This window comes from Syngnathus floridae, chromosome 15 (assembly GCF_059516105.1).
Source record: "Syngnathus floridae isolate MCC-2025c chromosome 15, RoL_Sflo_1.0, whole genome shotgun sequence".
In the NCBI taxonomy this organism is placed as follows: domain Eukaryota; kingdom Metazoa; phylum Chordata; class Actinopteri; order Syngnathiformes; family Syngnathidae; genus Syngnathus; species Syngnathus floridae.
In genome coordinates this window covers 6,658,796-6,670,745 of record NC_142427.1, presented here as the reverse complement: position 1 = coordinate 6,670,745, position 11,950 = coordinate 6,658,796, and the positions used below count along the sequence as shown (strand labels likewise).

The following is an 11,950-nucleotide window of genomic DNA, read 5'->3' as shown; positions in this document are numbered from 1 at the left end:
ACTGTTGGAACATTTTATTGTATAGGAGGCGAGGGCACCCCAATCGCCATCCGCCTCGTATCAACCATTACTAATTAATTATCATTTTCTTCTAAGGACAAACATATTCACATAAATAAAACTCATATCAGATTAGTCAAATTTCACCCCATTATATGTTAAGAAAAAATAAATGTCAAGTCGTGAGGTTAATAAAACTTTTTCTTTAAAAGTTGTTCAACTACATATCAAAAATGTATACTTGCTTAAAAAAATTATATGGCTTGAATATAGTTGTTTGAAATGATGATATAACTTGATTATATAACTTCAATACATCTGTTTCCTTTATTTGATTAATGTATATATGCGATATGATTGTATGCTTATGTAATCAATGAAGTATAAGCATATCTGTATTGTTCATATGCATGGATTAATTACAAATACAGAAATAAGAATGAATTACTATTTTGGATTAAAAAAAATACATGTTTATCTACAGGTATTTTATATATTCATTTCTTGATATTTATTTTATATTGGTTGAGTTCTTGTAAATAAAAATGTGAACAGACAAATATTTACAGATTTCGCGAGATAAATCGAGGGATTGACGGAGGAAAAGGGAAAAACTACCCAAAACTTTTTTTCATGTTTTATTAAATGAAGACAGAGAGCAGCATATTGAACAATCCAATCAATGCAATTAATTGCATTCTCCCTAAAAAAAAAAAAAAGCTAAGTCTAGTGAAACCACTTGTGTTTGTTGTTCCATTAATTTTAAAGAGTTTTGTAAGCAAGACTGATGTGAAAGTAGTTTTTAATTATGAGTAGTTATTAATTATATGATATATGTCATTTCTCCCTTTACAAGGGAAAACATTTGTAATGCATAGATAGCAGTTTCATGCAAAGTATTAAGGTCGCACATGAGAGGAAGTGAAGGGATCTGACGGGGCACACTTCTCTGCAATTATTTCCTCTATTTAAAGGAATTCTTCATAGAAACCATACACTGTGCCTTCTGGTGTCTCCTCCACATGCAATCCATGGCAAAAGGGAGGCACCACAAGAAGATCTGGGTCCTTGATATCCAGTTCAATATTCAAGTTGCTGAGGAAAAAAAAAAAGAACAATGAGGAGACATTAAATTGAAGCCAAATATGCTTCAAAACATGTAGCCATACCTGTAGATAAACATGGAGGAGTCCGTCGTGTAAATTGTACTAAGAGGTAAACACCCCATGGTTGCACACATGACGCTTTGGCCTTAAAAAAAAAAAAAGTTATCATGAATTGAAACTGTATTGAAGCCATTTTGAACAACCCAGGTTAAAACAAATAAGAATTGTGTTTGTGTATTAGTAATGTTAGTTAACTTGTAGAAAGTGATGTTTGGCATCTATTCTTGTTAATGGCAATCAATGAGTTAATGTTGTGTGTCAGTTCTGTGTTGTCCTTACTTTTATAGCCCGGTGTTGGGATTGTCCATATTTGAAATTTCAGGCCTTCCCCCTCAATAAAGGTGCTTCCCGAGGTCATGGTGGAAATGTAAGTTGCATCGTTGGGAATAGCGAAAGGGTGCTTTTTGGATTGCAGTGACTTCTTCTCGCAGCTCTGGTTTTTGCTGTCGATCTTGTATAATATCCCCTGGTACATACAAGAGTGAGACAAATTCAAGAACACAAATTGACTGGCTGGGGAGACAAAGTCATTACCTCCTCAAAAAACACCAAGAGATCCAGATCCAAGGTTACATTCATGGGAAGGCTTGAATTGGATTGGAACCGGAGTTTCTTATGCATCGAGTCATATGTGAACACTCCAACTGCTCTCACGTCACCCATCGTTCCCATCTGGTCTCATCCAGAAGCACACATTGAGAGAAAAAACATAATTTAGTGCTTTCAAAGAAATTTTTCTTGGAATTAAAGGAGTATCACTCACCACAGAAAGTAATCCTGTCATATTGGGTGAACCTGAAAGACATTTGTTTCCTTTTCAGTTACAATACTCACGTGTCACACAATGCAAAATGGAAATATGTGCAATGAAATTCTTACGACAAGGCTGATGCTGGTCTGCGTGGGCACTTGCAGTCCAGCACATGAAGACAAACAGCAGAACCGCGGCGTACATTTTTCTCCCCAGTCCAAAAGCAGTGTGAGTCGGAAAGGATGGTCAAAAATGAGACTGCCTTCCCTGCACTGCCCGAGCAGCTTTTAAAGGGACGTAGCGAAGCCCGAGATGACGTCAAATAGCCAGCTTTCAAAACAAGCCCCCCTGCTTTGTTCTGGCAGGAGGTGACCTTTTTCAAAAAAGATTTGTTCCATTTCTTTTCTTTGCTTCATTTACTCAGCTGTTCTCTGGTGTTTTATTGCATCTTGCACTTTTTGAATATCCTGATTTTTGATTAGTAAAGGAAACTTTGCCGTACTGGCTCTGGATTTTGATTGTTAGCACTGGTTACTTGTCAATGAGACTTCAAGTGTGATAGAATTGAGCTCATATAACCCTTGTGGCATCAAAATTGTATAGATGGACATGATTAAATAGTATGCGGCTTTTAAAGTTGTGATTTAACCTTCAACGTTTAATCGATAAAAGGAAGTTTGGCAAGACGAGCGCCATTTACAGCCCACCAACAGCACAAGTTAGGTCAGGAATGTTTTGTTGTGCAAAGTTTGTGAAGCGATCATTTGTTATTCTTGAATGTGTTGTTGTCCAAAGTTGGTGCAGCTGTCGTTTGTTATTCAGTTAACATTGTGCTCCTTGTTCCTTGTCCCTGGCAAAAAAAGCCTGTACACTTTTTTTTGGGTCAAGTTTTAGTGACAAAAACACGATTGCGTACGTTTTTTGCATCTTAATGAATGCCAAATGATATTTTATTAAAAATAATCATTTGTATTTTGTGTTGTTAGGATTTATGGCTGCAAAGCTAACATGGGGAATAGTGAATCCGTTCATTTAATTAAATAGGAAACAAGGAAATACTATTAAACAAGTAAAAAAAAAAATGAAGAAAAAAAAGATGACCAAAAAAAGCATTACATACACATTCCATTCTTGAAATGTGTTTACATTTTATTACTGTATTTATTTGGTCATGTCCACGTGCTTGATTGATTTTTCCCCATGCTGTAGAGTTGCGCAATAAAGTTGCACAATAAAGTGTGAAAAGTAAAAATAGGAAGGAAAACCAAGAGTGAGACTGAGAGTAAACTAGATGTCACAAGGGAATTTTGCTTATAAGGCACCATTGGGTGGGCGGCGATTATGAAAATGAGGCAAGCCCTTCCCCTGATGCCCAAAACCACGAGTGAGTCCTGCCTAAGAGGAAGTCACACAGTGATTCAATACGACTCAAATAGATGACCTCATATTTGTTATGGAGGATCCCAAGCTATTTTGAAGCTGGAAAATATCTATTGTATAACTGGTAAGGGCCCTAATATTGATCCCTGGGGGGTACCTCTATTAAATGTGCAAAAGTCCGTAGCCAAAACTAAAGTGACTGAATTCCAGTATTGTACTTTAAATCAATTTAAGATAATTACATAAATGGTCTTGACTACTCAAAGGTGCTCAAATAAAAAAAATAAAAAAAGATACGAGACCTCCTTCCAAACGAGCAGCCGACATGCCAATGCGGAACTTCCACACCACAAAGCGGTAGGTTGAAAAGCTGTGGTGTTTTTGTTTTGAATAGGAGTTATTTCCAGTGATTTTGGGCAGATTTTTTTTTTAAATTCCCCAAGAAATCTTACAAAGTATACAGTAAAGCGCTGGGGCACATTTCAGACTGACAAGAAATGAAAAAAAGAAAAAGACTAGCTCACTCAGTTTTCCAAATAAGAGGTCCAGTGTGCTTGCTTCAAGAGGTTTATCACTCTTCCAGATGAGGTTTACTCTAAAAACAAAAGACAATTAGACACTATACATTTAAATGCTAAAATTCAACCAAACCATACGACCATATGAATTTCAGTAGACATCAGTGCTGCCTGGCATGTTGTGCAAGGAACACTTACACACACGCATACACAAGCAAATAATGCAACACAACTAACACGGTAAACATTTTGAAGCCATGAAGCATTCATCAGCAACTCTGGAATGTTGGGTAACTTCCCAAAACTGAATAACAAGTCCCATGTTAGGAATTTACCTCTGCATAATAATCAGGTCCATCGTGTTTGGAGGGGAAAAAAAAAAAAAGCACACTTCCTCATAATAATAGTGATTAAAAAAAAAACAATAATGCTGCAGTTTGAGTTAGGCTTTCAGTTGTGAAGCTAAAGGTATTTATTTGCACTAAGTAAAATTATTAATTATTTATAATTATTATTAAACAATTTATTTAACAATCATATCGTATACACCTCGACAGTATTCAGGAAGCAGCCAACTGTGATTTCCTCCGCGAGTAAAAAAAGGGAAAAACTCTGTAGACTTGACCTTTTATTTAATTGCGCTCCAAGTTTCTTACTGAACTACTTCCTCCCATTTCAATGATTCATATTTCTAACCACAAGATGTAATAACCATGAGGGAAAGAGAGAACAAAACTACAGATCAGTCAGAAACCGAAAACATGACCAATGATATAAATTGAAGGTGCAGTCACACTATGGCGTGAAGTTTTTTTTGGCATTCAGAGTGTTTGTACACTGCTCCTGCTCCAAGGTATGCTTATCTTTCATACTTGGACAAAAAAAAAAAAAAAGAACCTACTACATCAAATAAATAATAAAATCGTCAATATGTTGGCTCCATTTTGGCTGCAAGCATTTTAAATGCTAACGAAAGAATACTCACACCTAAGCTGCTTCTTGTTTTGCAGATGATCGCCGGGTGCTGTGTTCTCATCCTTCTTTGTTGCATAATGAACTGTGCCGAGTCCTCGACTCCAACATTGGGCATCAACAAATCCAAATACAGCAACTCCTTCCGCCTCGCAAGGTCCACCCGAACCCGTGTCCAGCAGCTCCTGAGTAAATATGTAAGTGGTGATTAATCCTAACAAATCGTTACCGTGTTGGCACCTTTTTCTTACTTATCCCCAAAAAATGTCTGATCACCTAAATCAGAAGGAGGAGCAGTTGGGAAATAAAGACTTTGAGGACAGAAGTAGTTATTTGAAGGACCTGCCAATACTTTCTACAGACTTCAACATCTGGCTCCAGCTCTCGGTCAGTCACTTTCGAGTTACCTCTCATCGGAGTCCCCGGTGACATTTTGAAACAGGTTCCTTGCTTTTCATCCAGGATTGGGAACGACTCCACGCCGCTTTCTCAGACATGCAGGTTTACAAGAGCAAGCTGGAGTTGAAGAGGGAAGAATTGGAGATGGAAGAAAAAGAGAAGACGGTCAACAGCATTTTAACTCAGAGTATCAAACACATTGAACTGGACCTGAGGGACCTGATGAGCCAAGTCAGCAGTCAGGTCTTGATCTGGGCCTTGAGCTTGTTGATTTCACGCTCGTAGGCGGCGTGGGGCACGGCGAGGTCGTACATGGTGAGCGACCAAAAGGTGGCGTAGAACTGGGGGCGGAGGTCTTCCCAAACCCGGGCTGGATGGAGGGACATCACCGCCTCGTGCACCGGCGCCATGACTTGCTCGCACGCCGCCACGTACTTCTGCACCTTCTGCTGCTGCCTGTTACCTTTCTCTGTCTTCTTCAGCTCATCGTACTTGGACTGAGAGGAGGGAAGAGAGGGGAGCAGATCATCTCGTACTGTCTTGAGTCAAATGGATTAAAAAAAAAAAAATCCCTCTCACGGCAAGCATGTCTACTCACCAATATTTGATGGGCGTACATTGGGCGAGAAAGAAAGAAGGCAGCGTCGTGTGGCGTATGGAACTGGTTACAAAGGACGTCAATGGGGGGAACGCGCTTGATGTAGTCCTCTGTGCTGAGATTGGAGGCTAAGAAGCCACCAAACTGCACCAGTGTGTCATGACACTGCAGGAAAACATATGACGGTTGAAAATAAAAGGTCATTTTGTGCACGTGCAAGCACAAATTCAGTCTCAGTGACAAGCAGTAAGCAAGCGCACATACCTGGTCATACAGGTGGCCGACTAGTTTGAGATCTTTGTCTCCACTTTCTAGGAAAACCACACCATTTCTTTGCTGGACCATGAGTACACAAAGCGGCAGGGCTAGTTCATGATCAAGCAGAGCATCCTTAAGCCGTTGCGATGACTTCTTTGTGTTCCTAATCTGACCAAAGTAGCCACCCTGCGGGCACAATGCGGGGGGTTATCACAACCATTACGACAAATACTGGCAAAGCCAGACACGAAGCTGACAAACGTAAATGAGTCACTAACCTCAGCTTTGAGTTGTTCCCCTCCTGTCATAGCTTCGAGCTGCTCTGATGTCATTTCATCCGTAACCTCGATGCCGGCCATTTTCTGCACCACTTCCTTGAGGATCAACAGGTCAAAACTGGAAAAAGAAACCAATATAAGAAGAGTACAAAAATAAATGCAAACTAAGGCGAGGAGCAATGGACTTTCATAAAACTGACCTTTTTCCTGCTTTGAGTTGATTGGTGACATACTGAAGGAGGCCGGCCAAGTCGATTGGATATTTCCTGAACACAGCTCCACACAGACTTGCCAGGCCTTGTTTGACAAATGGAAAAGGAGTGTTAGGTAGTCAAACACCAAACAGTTTCTCTCCAATTAATTGATATATAGGGACAGTGCGGTCGTGCCATCTTAAGACTCATACTTTGTAGCCACGATGAGATTGTGGTGTCGTCATGCTTCATCTTCTCCTTCTCGGGATTGGCCAGAGCTTCCACAATGCAATCTGAACATTTGGGGTTAAGAGAAACACACAGGCGAATAACCTAGATATGCACAAGCTACTATCTACACCACAAAGAAAGTGCCAACGAGAAAAAGAGTAGGAGGATACAGGCCAAGACATCGTAGTTGAGGGATGTGAGGTATTTCAAAGAATCCACCACTGGAACAATGAGGTTATCATACCACTGGATCTGTGACAGCATCTGATAAGAGAACCAACGTCAGGACAACACCAGATGGATATCAATAACCATTAAATACAGATCTACAAAAACATTTTCTCTACTATCAACTTTAACCATTCACATTTTACTCATCATATACCAGTGAAGTGCAAATCAATTGATTTGTTGAGAATTTTATAGAACATATTTTAGTTTCTTACTGTCACAGAGTTGCAAGTTCAAATGATACGCTTCCGCCTCAAATGCGACTGACTGCCTTTGCAGTAATTCAATGTAAACAATGCAAATTAAAATAAATAATAATAATAAATGATGCTTACATAATCAAAAACAATGGTGGGGTTGCTGTGGGTTAGTTTGCCAATCTGCCTTCCAGATTGTTTCACGTTCTCTTTGGTCAAGCGCCTAGGGGGGGAAAAAACAAGATAAAAAGTAAATCACATGAAACCACATAAGACATTCCAGAGGACGTCGTCACTATTAATGACAACACGGTCGCACTAAAGGAAAATTTACCATATCACTAATACTCCATTAAAAAGTGACTTACTTCATAATATAACGAGCCCCTTCCACAGTATGAGCTTTAACTTTGACCAGCAGGGGGTGGCTGGAATAAGTTTCATTTTTCCACTGTCCATACAGGCGGTACCTGGCAAAAAAAAAAAAAAAAAAAAAAGAGGATTTTCAATAAACACTTCAACTGAAATTGGTCAGACTGCACAAGAGGGGTTCTGACACCTCACTCCCCAGCATAACAAAAGAAGTGATGTGTGTGCGTGCGACTCACCTGTGATGGTAGGGAAAGAGCTTAAAGAAGCCCCAGAGCTCCTCAGACATGCACGCATTACACTCCATCAGCGAGAGGGAAGGGAGGAGCACCTGGTCTGCAATGCTCAGGAAACAACTCAATAGTGTTTCCTGGGACCAATAAACAGTGAGCAGATGATTAATGCCGAAAACATACAGCACATTCTCCTATGAAAGCGCAATTAGAAGCAAATTTTCATACAAACCATTTTGTCTTTGACATCCGAGCCTTCGCTGTTCTGGTACTGCAAAACAAAGGACAAGCAATGGGTGCCTTTGTCAAAGTAACGTACAGGCAAGTCCGGATGCAATGGCATACCTCTTTCATGAATGCCTTGCCCAGTCGCACAATCTTGGCGAAGAGGATGGGGTCATGCGCGAGGTGAGGTCCTAGGTAGCCGAGCATGCTGAACGCTTCCCTGCGCAAGTCCTCGAAACTCTCAGCTGGCTTAGGGGCCCGCTTGTTCTTTAGTGGATGCATCACACATCCCCGTGCGCCTTTCGGGAGGCCAACCCTGGGAAAAACAGGGGAAATGCACACACGTTGACTACCATCTCTTCCAGAAATCAAGTTAACTTGACACGAGCGAGAGGAATCATACCCTCGGTACAGAGGATCCACTGTGAGGTGTAACAGCTGACAGAGTGCTAGTGCAATGAACTTATGAGAAGTAGCATAGAAGGAAGGCATCTGGTCCATTATACTCTGTGCATGGTGCCAGTCCCCAATCCTGAGAAGTGCTTCCAGCAGACCAAGCTTCTGGTTATCAGGTGGCTACGAGTGCACAAGGAGTTTGTCCTATTATTACTTTACTGAAACATGTCACTGGCAAATATACAAAGTACTCAACAGATAGCTGAATGCCACTGAAAAAAACAACAACCAACAATAATTCAAAGGCTAGCGTTCAATACCTGCTCAATCTTCTCGTCCTCCTTTTCCTTCTCTTTTTCTTTGTCTTCACTTTTATCGGAAGGCACCACAACCATAACCAATTTGCGAGCAATCTGTTTGGCCTCTGAAATAACTAGCTTGTGTTCCTCAACAATGGCGGCATCTAGCGGTAAAAGCTGGAATGACAGAGGGAAGACAAGAGGTCCACAATAGGTTTTAAGTAATGAGTTCTAAAACTTCCTTATTATGAATACTAATGTGTGATGAATTTAGGAATGTTGAAATATAATGGATTACAATAGTCCAGAATTTCACGTTTAATATAATTCGCTTAATACAAAAAAAGCATGATAATTGTACTATTGAAGTTGACTTTCCTTACATGTACATAGAGATCTTCCAATTCTATCAGGTTATGATGTAGTAGGGCAGCAGCAATGTGGTATAATGACTTGGGAGTTTCCTCATTTGGTTCCTGAAAACAAAAAAGTTAGAATAAATCAATCGTATGACAAAATTAATTGCGCTTTGTGGTTTTTTTACCTGATAAAATTTGAATTTAAAGCCAAGGATGTGGCAGAGAGTGAGTGCCTCGCACATGTAGGACTTGATGAGGGACAAGAAGAACTCATCTTGATCTGATCGACTTTCATACACCTCCAGGATTATGTCCAGAACACGGTTAGGATCCAAATTGAAACATCCTGTTGGCAAGAGGAGGAGGGGCATGAATGTAACAAACTTGTAACAAACTTCCTGCATAAAGGGGAAAAGAAAAGTGTGATGTTTACCTATGAGAGACTTGATGCTTTCCAGTACAATGTGACTGGTGATGTTGCCGGACAGGTCTTGGCCAAGCTCTGTGATTAGTTTGGCATAGCCCTCATTTTCCTCCCTCAGCAAGTTGAACTTCTGTTGCTTGTAACTAAGAAGAATCAGCAAACATTAAGCAGAATAAGTACAGTTTCAATAAAAGAAAAAAAAAAAAAGAAAATACATTCCTCAAATATGTGCACCCAACTTACAATAATTTGGTCTTGATTTTCACGATCTTCTGATTGAATTGATGGGCTTGTTTGATAAGTCCGAGAGATTCAAGGGTTTCTGGATCCAGACGCTCCTTCAAAATGGCCTCTGGGAGAAAAATCTGAAAATGTCTGCTTTTTGTCTACCGTGTGGTTAGCATGTAGAAGCAAAACCAAGGCGGAGGAGATTAAAATCACAGCATTTTAGCAATCGCATTTTTTTTTTCTTTTTTAGCAATTTCTGGCCTTTATTTTCAAGAGGCCCACACCGTCCAAAATAATTTGAGTTAATGTGCAACAAAATTAACGCGCACTTAACTCATTTACGGACGGTTTTGACCATCCTTATTAGTGGCTGCTTCAACGATTGTTTATCAACATTTTGAATGTTTGCGTTGAATATATTCCAATAGGTACAACAGGCTACTGTAGGCAAATGCTAGGTACTCCTAAGGATATTAAGAGTTACCTATATTTTCGATTATCTCGTCGACGTTTGCATTGCGTCGATTAGTTATCTTGCATTTAACTCGATTCAATATGTTAATGTGAAATTAAACGTGTCACATGGAATCGTCATCGAGCAACAGCACATTGTTGCTAATTTGCTAGCATCGTGTCAAGCTCCGTCGTTCCCTCCACCGGGTTATAGACGGTGACTAAATTGTTTTATACAACGATGTTAAAACTGATATGCTGGTACTAATACTAAACTAACTACTGTCATCAACTATATGTCTTCAAAGTCCTACAAATTGTATTCTAAATTGCAAAAAATGCGATATGGGGCTGCATGGATGCTAGTTAGCCTAGCTTCACTAGCCATCGTGCTAACAATTTCATAAGCTATTAAGGAAATGGCAAACATTCCGATATTCTTAGCTAAAATCCACCAATGTTAATTACCACCCCCATTACATGGGCAAAGAATAGCCCCGTTACACTGCCCATTTTACGTCTGCAAAAAGCAAAATTTATTTAATAGCGGTTGGCAAACTGTACGCTAACTAGCATTAAGCTGCACTTGAACGACTGTTCAGGCAGCTAACAACACAATTATATAGTTAGAGCGATATCAAGTCTACAGTACGGGCTTATTTTATAAACTGTCTTGAACTCGGACCACTTACAAATCGTGTTTTCCCGATTTCTCCCAATTTTTGACCCATTCGCCAGGGAGGATAAGTGTCGCCATCTTCCATCCACAGCGGCTTGATGTCTTCGTCGGCAGGGTCAAATGTGCGGAGCTACGGTGAGCTAGCGAGCCTAGCACTCCGATGCTACTGCTGCTAGCACACAGATGCATGGCGGGACGTCGAAGGTGGAGCGCCTCTCTCACAAAGACTCCCGCTCAGTGCTACAAAGACGAACTGTAACTTCAAGTAAAAACGTAGATAACGCGTACTTAATTGGAGGTTTGATTAAATTAAAAAACTCAAGTGCAGTATATGTCGTGACGGTGCTTTTTCTTCTCGTTTTCGTGTTGTTAACTGTTCAAGATACACCAAATAATAGACCTAATGACACCAGGTCAAAAGCGAATAGTAACACAAATGTAATATTCACACAAAAACATACATATTGATAAACATGGGTAGCAAACATTTGGATTACTTAAAACTATTTCTTTGCATATATGCTACTGTTGGAACATTTTATTGTATAGGAGGCGAGGGCACCCCAATCGCCATCCGCCTCGTATCAACCATTACTAATTAATTATCATTTTCTTCTAAGGACAAACATATTCACATAAATAAAACTCATATCAGATTAGTCAAATTTCACCCCATTATATGTTAAGAAAAAATAAATGTCAAGTCGTGAGGTTAATAAAACTTTTTCTTTAAAAGTTGTTCAACTACATATCAAAAATGTATACTTGCTTAAAAAAATTATATGGCTTGAATATAGTTGTTTGAAATGATGATATAACTTGATTATATAACTTCAATACATCTGTTTCCTTTATTTGATTAATGTATATATGCGATATGATTGTATGCTTATGTAATCAATGAAGTATAAGCATATCTGTATTGTTCATATGCATGGATTAATTACAAATACAGAAATAAGAATGAATTACTATTTTGGATTAAAAAAAATACATGTTTATCTACAGGTATTTTATATATTCATTTCTTGATATTTATTTTATATTGGTTGAGTTCTTGTAAATAAAAATGTGAACAGACAAATATTTACAGATTTCGCGAGATAAATCGA

General features: G+C 39.3%; 2 protein-coding genes across 4 annotated transcripts; both read right to left on the bottom strand.

The window, feature by feature from the left end:
• Positions 1–785: 785 nt before the first annotated feature.
• On the bottom strand, positions 786–2,683 carry LOC148386157 (ependymin-1-like). The gene is made up of 6 exons (XM_088397744.1): positions 2,046–2,683; positions 1,930–1,961; positions 1,701–1,838; positions 1,446–1,632; positions 1,170–1,251; positions 786–1,095 (listed from the first exon to the last, which is right to left on the bottom strand). The coding sequence occupies exons 1-6, from the start codon at positions 2,119–2,121 to the stop codon at positions 969–971; spliced, it is 642 nt and encodes a 213-aa protein (XP_088253870.1). The 5' UTR covers positions 2,122–2,683; the 3' UTR covers positions 786–968.
• Positions 2,684–3,024: 341 nt separating this feature from the next.
• Positions 3,025–11,036, bottom strand: LOC148386156 (THO complex subunit 2-like). 3 transcript variants are annotated; one of them, XM_088397734.1, is made up of 22 exons: positions 10,852–11,036; positions 9,722–9,864; positions 9,488–9,621; positions 9,240–9,400; positions 9,079–9,171; positions 8,717–8,872; positions 8,404–8,576; positions 8,121–8,316; positions 8,008–8,046; positions 7,782–7,912; positions 7,542–7,643; positions 7,312–7,396; positions 6,916–7,009; positions 6,727–6,807; positions 6,521–6,617; positions 6,321–6,438; positions 6,049–6,228; positions 5,785–5,949; positions 5,397–5,683; positions 5,195–5,303; positions 4,801–4,972; positions 3,025–3,892 (listed from the first exon to the last, which is right to left on the bottom strand). In XM_088397734.1, exons 1-19 carry the CDS (start codon positions 10,921–10,923, stop codon positions 5,426–5,428), a joined length of 2,478 nt encoding a protein of 825 aa, XP_088253860.1. In that variant the 5' UTR covers positions 10,924–11,036; the 3' UTR covers positions 3,025–3,892; positions 4,801–4,972; positions 5,195–5,303; positions 5,397–5,425. The 3 variants fall into 3 exon arrangements, with proteins under 3 accessions (XP_088253860.1, XP_088253859.1, XP_088253861.1); XM_088397733.1 differs by having other exon boundaries at positions 5,195–5,683; XM_088397735.1 differs by having other exon boundaries at positions 5,195–5,683; positions 9,722–9,843.
• Positions 11,037–11,950: the final 914 nt, after the last annotated feature.